Source organism: Pollicipes pollicipes, unplaced genomic scaffold, assembly GCF_011947565.3.
Source record: "Pollicipes pollicipes isolate AB1234 unplaced genomic scaffold, Ppol_2.1 Scaffold_1600;HRSCAF=1878_pilon_pilon_pilon, whole genome shotgun sequence".
NCBI lineage: Eukaryota > Metazoa > Arthropoda > Thecostraca > Pollicipedomorpha > Pollicipedidae > Pollicipes > Pollicipes pollicipes.
In genome coordinates, this window is record NW_023595962.1 from 20,144,858 (window position 1) to 20,151,992 (window position 7,135).

General features: G+C 49.4%; 1 protein-coding gene across 1 annotated transcript; it reads right to left on the reverse strand.

Moving 5' to 3' along the window:
- Window positions 1-2,763: 2,763 nt before the first annotated feature.
- On the reverse strand, window positions 2,764-5,022 carry LOC119112108 (ryncolin-1-like). The gene is made up of 3 exons (XM_037236171.1): window positions 4,627-5,022; window positions 4,101-4,452; window positions 2,764-2,801 (listed from the first exon to the last, which is right to left on the reverse strand). Exons 1-3 carry the CDS (start codon window positions 5,020-5,022, stop codon window positions 2,764-2,766), a joined length of 786 nt encoding a protein of 261 aa, XP_037092066.1.
- Window positions 5,023-7,135: the final 2,113 nt, after the last annotated feature.

Here is a 7,135-nt window from a genome sequence, read left to right on the forward strand (position 1 = left end):
ACTGCCTTTTTTTGGAAGAAGCGTAATTTTCCGACCGAGAGTTTACCAACCGCATTTCAAAAAAGCCTAGGTTTCTGTGGCGAATATTGCCGCCTTGGGAGCCAAATTCCGGTTGGTTTATTTTCTTGTCACTTAGTTGATATCTTTTGGTGCTCGATGGCGAAATCCCCGTTGCGGCCAGTGTTCGATATAATTTAGGAGCATGTGTAGAGCAGCAATACCAGCTGGTGCTGGCAGAAGAGCTGTCTTCCTCATCGCACGAGTGTACAGAACGGTACGAATTTCCTCACTGAGTACGTAAACATTGCGCGTGCGTCAAAATACTACTTAAAAAGAATCGTTCTACAATTGAAGATATTGAGGCAAGTATCAGATACTGTAAAGGTGCGAGCAACACGACCTATTTATATTGGTATATATATATATATATATATATATATATGATATATAATAATATATATATATATAATATATCTATATGATATTATAATATATAATATATGTATACATATATATATATATATATATATATATATATATATATATATATATATATATATATATATATGTAGACCCACATTATATTAGTAATGAGCCTCAGTACACACTGCAGCCACGACCGGTTACAAACCGCCGGAGGCGTGTCCGCCGGCACAGCATCACTAACCCACGCAGGGGTGCGCGAATCCAGAACACACCGCAGCACGGTCGACAGTGCACGTGCACTACACTGAAGTGCGCGTGCACTGTCTGATTTAGAAGTTCGTTCGGTTCCCTTACACCACACCGGCCTTGAACTTATCCTACTTTTGGCCCTTGTATGAATCATGCGTCAGAAACTATTCCAGCACTGGAATCACCTCACTGGCGTCTGCTAGAAGCACGCATCGCAGCGAAAAAGAGAAGAGTTCACCTGGTTGATACTTTCGGAATCTGACTTACTTGTGGTTGCTGACTGCTGAATGTCATCGGCAATTGCCTTCAGTCATCTGTCCCAGTCCTCTTGGCCTAACATGTCGATGACGCTGACCGCTTGCTGTCGGCCGTCGCCACGACCCTGAGGGCGCCACTCACTGCGCAGACCACCTACTGTGTTCTTCCAATAAGTCAAGCAAAGTTTCGAAACATCTCCAACCCAAGTGAAGCTATAGCATTTTTACTTACGGAAGCGGCAAAGATCCGCATCGCGGTTACCTCCATTGCATCTTCATTGCAACGCCAGCAACGTGGCTCAACCGAGGTCATACGGGGCTCGGTTTTCACATCCTGGGATGGTCACAGCATTCTCCCAATTATTAGATATCCGGTAAGCGTCCTTGGTTGAGGCCACCATAACGAGGAAGATACTCACGTCTCTGCTGAATGGATTGAAAGATGTGATGATGTGTCGGCTACAAGTCTTTATTGAAACGAATGTAAGTAATTAATTCAACATTTTCAATATATTTCATCAATTTGCAATACATGGCACAGTCAAATACGTCAAATGAATTTATAATTTGAGGTTATTACTAAAGTTTGTTTCGATCAAGGGATATAGTCAAAACATTAATGCCAATCACTATTTTCTTGCTTATTAGAGGAAACTAGTTAAAAGAACTGTCCTATCTGGATGCAAAATGTTCGTCGCAAATGCGCTATAAACTTGCGATTTTAATTACATTCACATCCTCGGCTCCGGGTTAATTCCAAAGTTATGCGGTTCCAAGTCCAATTGCAGTAATAACTAGCACCAAAGTTCAATTACTTACATAGTAAAAATCGTGATTCGTGATTTATACTAGTACAGCCTTCTCGAAGAGCCAATTGGCCTTCATTATGTGTGTCAATCGTGCTCACGGACGCCAGATTTGAACAGCTAAGCAATGTATTGTTCTTTGTCTTGAACACCAGGTGGCCGCCAGTGGGGTGGTGGGATATAAATGACGTTTTCATGTCATCATCCATGCACGAATGATACTGAATACCTGGCACAGAATAATCTTCACATGTTTTGGAGAGTGCACCTCAGACATAGGACTTTGGGTGCTAATTATCAGAGCTGCGAAAAGCATCACTATCTTTAAGATGGTTTATCAGTCTGATTTCTCATACAGATATGAAACACCCTATTTAACAACAGCCACGGTCTAAGATCAGGAAAAGAGTGCGTCGATACGTGGCTGAAGCCCTATCCCAGTGTGGAGACCAACTTCAAATTGTGGGAAGTCGTCTTGGCGTTACTTTTCGCAGGACATCGTCATGGACACGGTGTAAACTTTACAGTGCGCACTGAAATATGGAACGGGGTACGACGTGGCATCACCTATGTATACTTTCAGCAATCGCCAAGTGAAGTGTTGAGCTGCTGGGGCGGGTTGGTGCGGTGTTGACCACCAAATGTTCTCCTAGGCATCTAAAGATTCCTACCAGCGATGAATACCATTGGGCTAGGCTGATCCAGTGGCAGATCTAAAGCTGCTGGGGGGGGGGGGGGGGGGGGGGGGGAGTGCGGAAGCGGCGTCCACCGCATCTGGAGATAAACACCGGAATCATGTGCGTCTGAAGTGCGGTGTCTAGGCTGGTTGCAGGCTGTTCTTTGAGTCTAGATCTGCCGCTGCAGGAGGAGGGGAGTGCGACGCCTGGGTCTGCTGCTGCTAGAAGAGAGTGAATCACCCGGGTCTTCCGACATCGTCTCTGGAGTCTCCTCGCCTTCTTGCCGGACAGTGCGCCTCATAACGATCCCATGACAGGTCTGTGGGACCGGCCATAGTCGGCTGAGGGTCACGGACGTTGGCAGGTGGTGAGACGGCCAATCACGCCTGCACAACGGACGCACGTTCTGAGGCGACAACTCGGTTTCTGCGACTCATTCAGCCGCTCGTGACAGCACCGCAGACTGAACCGCTCGTGACAGTAGCGCGGACTGCGTGACAACCCCGCAGACTGAACCGCTCGTGACAGCCCCACAGACTGAACCGCTCGTGACAACCCCGCAGACTGAACCGCTCGTGACAGCCCCACAGACTGAACCGCTCGTGACAACCCCGCAGACTGAACCGCTCGTGACAGCCCCGCAGACTGCGTGACCATCCCGCAGACTGAACCGCTCTTGACAGCCCCGCAGACTGCGTGACCATCCCGCAGACTGAACCGCTCGTGACAGCCCCGCAGACTGCGTGACCATCCCGCAGACTGAACCGCTCGTGACAGCAACGCAGACTGCGTGACCATCCCGCAGACTGAACCGCTCGTGACAGCAACGCAGACTGCGTGACCATCCCGCACACTGAACCGCTCGTGACGGTCCCGCATATTAAACATTCGCAGACTGGATGCTCCATCAGTTCTTGGCTGCCTTGACTTTGCCTGTTGCGAGCCGCCGACGAAGTAACCCCAATGACATCACGCACTGAATTGTGCAGATTGTAAACAGAGCCATGGACTTAACCTCGCACACAGAGACTTGAAAGCAATTGGCATCTCACAGTTGATGCACTGTGACTCTTAACTCACTAAGGCGTGATACATATTGTTCTGCAAAATGGGCATACCAAGTCGTTATTTACACCGGCACCTAGTCATTTGTACAGACATCATGTCCACACTTCGCCCTGTATTTTTACAAGATGTGAGACGACAAACAACCAAGCAAAAGGGAATCATAGTAATGCCAATGACATGATAGCGATAAACGCATGATAGCATGGCTTAAATCATTTATTCATCCAATTCAATTCAATTCAACTCAGCATTCATTCAAATCAATCATCATTAAATCATTCATCATGACATCAATCATCATCATTCCCTTGCACCTTCTTGCGCCAGTTTGTGACACCAAGTCATGTAATTAACGGGGCGCATTTTCAGTTCAACATGCTTCAACGAGTACCTTTCTCCCTTCCAGTGTTTCCAGGTAACTCCGTGCCAAGCCGTTTTGATGGCACCTTTGGCGTACTGCCCTGTCAGAGTTACATACATGCATGACTTGTGCCACCACGCACTCTTGTACACCACTGCACAGTGCTTACTCCAGCTATCGTTGTCCTGATCCTTCGTTGAGAACTTGCAGTTGTTACAATATGTCAGGGAATCCCCAGTGTTTCCTTCATACTTACCAATTTTGATTGCGTACTTCTGCTGTTCAGTGCCGATGGAGAAGGGAGTATAAGTGGAGAAGGTGGAGGCGTTGTCCCAAGCCTTCAGATCCACACGTAACTGCATCTGATCCATGCTGGTCAGCAGGCTCATGTACTCGTTGCCCAGCCAGAACTCGCTGCTGAGGTTGCCGAAGCCCCACTTGTAGCTCTGCCAACCCATGTTGAAGTCCTGGTGGTCGGCAACGTCCGCGCGCCTCATGAGCACCGTCCAGCCGCCGCCGTCCGTCTCCATGTCGCAGAAGACGCGGATGCCGCCGCCGTTGCCGCATACGGGTGGGAAGATGGTGTAGACGCCGCTGTGCTGGTGTCGCTGCTGGACGGCGGCACAGTCGGCCGGACGCCACTCATCAACGGTCTGGAACTGGTCCCGGAAGCTGCACCGCTCCACGATGACGGTGGTGGCGCCGCTGCCGGTCGCTACGGCGACGGGACGCGCCTCCTCCAGCAGAGTGACCAGCCGCTGCTGCGTGTCGTTGAGCTGCGCCTGCAGCTGCTGCTCCGACTGGCGGATCTCCTGGCTGATGGTGTCCGCGAGGTCGGGCGGGCTGGCGGCGGCGGTAGCGGCGGGCGCCTTCGCTGCAAGCGCGGCTTGCCTGAGCTCGGCCAGGGTCTCTGTCAGCCGACTGCTGCCCACCTCCCTGTACAGCTGCAGCACGCTGTTGTCCAGCTGCGCCAGCTGCGTGTCCACCGTGTGTGTGAGCGTCTCCAGCCGCGCCGCCATCTGGATCAGACGCTCCTCCATCCTCTGCAGGATGCCGGGCGTGCCATAGCCGTTCTCCGGCTCTGTACCGATGCTGCTCTTCAACGGGATGTCGTGGGCTCCGGTGCCGTCTGCGCACAGAACACTGCACACCAGCAGAGAGTACACGAGGAGCCGCATCTTGACCGCCGCTGCCGTTGCTGCTGTCTAACTCTGCCCTCTGCACCGCCAGCTCTCCTTATATACCGACAGTTTGTTAACTTCCACAGCTCAGACAGTCTGGGTTTCCGCAGACCGCTTTGTTTACAGTTTGTACCGTGTACGATTCTGACACTGGTGGGCTTCCCACGACTAGGCAGACATAAACACATAGCTTGGGCCGTTCCAGGGCAGCAGACCTTTCATCTTGACATGTGAGCCAGCATGCTTGGTTTGTCGTGGCTGGTGTCGTCTTCAGAGCGTAAACATCTAGTAAGCAGGTACTCCGATGCCTGGTATTTCCAAACATAAACATGTGACGGAGGCCCAGAGAGCCGTTGGAATCTGGACTGCGTCACGAGCGTGCCGAACCCGAGCATGAGCAGCTGTGTTTACAACTGTTGACATCACGTCGGGAAGTCAGCGATGGTGAGCTCGTGTTGATGACTCACTTGGAAGGTCCAGCCTTTATCAGACCTCAGCTAGGCTTGTATTCCATCGCAACCTTTCCCAAAACATGGATGATTAACATTGGTATGCCCCGGATTCCCATGGTTTAGAGTAGTGTTGACCGATGTATGCCCTGGAGCATTCTGACCCGTCGCAATGCGTGACCACGTTTGTAAATCGTTACGGAAGTGTAAACCATCGGCACCGTGTGCAGGATCAATGTTTGAACTGCCATCGAGCCAGGAAATGATTTTCATGTCTTACATTCGACATAAACAAGGAAGTCTCTCAGTCCCAGGTGTTCAGGGATCATGAGCTGCAGGTCCATCGCTATGACTCATTTCGTTACAGCGCCTGGCTTCTGCTCCAACCACGGGTGATAGGATGAGTTCGGTCAGAGGCAGTCGAAGCCCACCTTGGGTGACTCGAGAGAATCCTGCACAAATTATGTCGCCTTGTTAGGCTAACCAGCGCCTTCCTGAGCCATCTTTCTCTTCCATCTTTGCCGCGTGCATGTACGAACTGCGTGCGTGTGTGTGCGTAGCAGCAGATAGCGCGTACTGTTACTCCGCTAAAGTTGTTCGTATTTGCACTTCAGTACCGTAGCTTGGACACAAGCTGGCTAATCTTAGTCTGGCTTTACCTCTGACTTGGTGCTGTACCAGTTGGTGATCGTTTATCAAGCATTCACAAATGCACCTTTGGGAGCATGTAACTGCTCGGGCAGCATGTCTACAGTAATTGAAAACGATTTAAGGCAGCATCGTGCATTTTGGCTTAGTTACAACTGTATAAATTACGCTGGCTTTCAATTTCACCGGTTCCGTGCATTCCAGTGGAATGTTGCACAGTTGAAAATATTAACACGCGCCCGAGTGGCCAATTGAATACCCTTCGCTCGGATGGGGGTCAATTTGACCGCCCTGAGATCTCAGGAACTAAGAGAGTTGAGACACCAAATTCACAGGGTGTGTTGAATGGTACGTGAACTCACTTAGGTTAAAGTTTGAGGTCCTCAGGTCATGACCTTATTGTCTAATAAGAACAAACAAGGTCAAGTTGCAGGTTGGTCTTCGGCGGGAGCCTGGATTACTGATATAAGCAAAATATCACGTGCTTATCTAAAGTCGGTGACCTCGTTTGACCTTTTGAAGGTCATGTTGACCAAAATCTTACAAGGCCACTTTGAATCTTGCATTTGGACAAATGACATAGAATACGCTTGGTAGTATGTTCCTAAAAAGAATGTGTTGACGTGGGTCATTCTTGGTCAGTGGTTTATTCTCGACTTAAAGAAGTCTATCAAAGTTGTATAATGCGGCTCCCGTTGTCAATAAATTCGAAATGAGCATCAGAGACTACCTCATACAGCAAGCCCTATAGTAACAAGGCAGGCTGATTTTGACCTTGGTCTGACATTCATAACCAACCTTAGGCCAATATAATTTATTCATTCGATTGTTGCGTTGTCTCAGAAAGTATTTCAGAGATGTGTGGTTTCGTCTAACACTCCGTTGTTGGACCAGACTGGACGATTCCCGAGAAATTGCCTTCGTTGAAGTCATGGCTTGATTTGGACCTGCCATAGATCAGCGACCTTACAAGGTACATATGAATGTTTGATGGCAGTCCATGCGCTATTAAA

Excerpts from the sequence above, each read along its gene's own strand:
- LOC119112108 (XM_037236171.1), bottom strand. The coding sequence starts at position 5,022 with ATGCGGCTCCTCGTGTACTCTCTGCTGGTGTGCAGTGTTCTGTGCGCA. Across the intron at positions 4,453-4,626 it reads AGTCGGAGCAGCAGCTGCAG|CGACACCAGCACAGCGGCGT; the intron begins GCGCAGCTCAAC and ends GCCGTCCAGCAG. Across the intron at positions 2,802-4,100 it reads GAAGTACGCAATCAAAATTG|GCGTGATTGGCCGTCTCACC; the intron begins GTAAGTATGAAG and ends TCCGTTGTGCAG.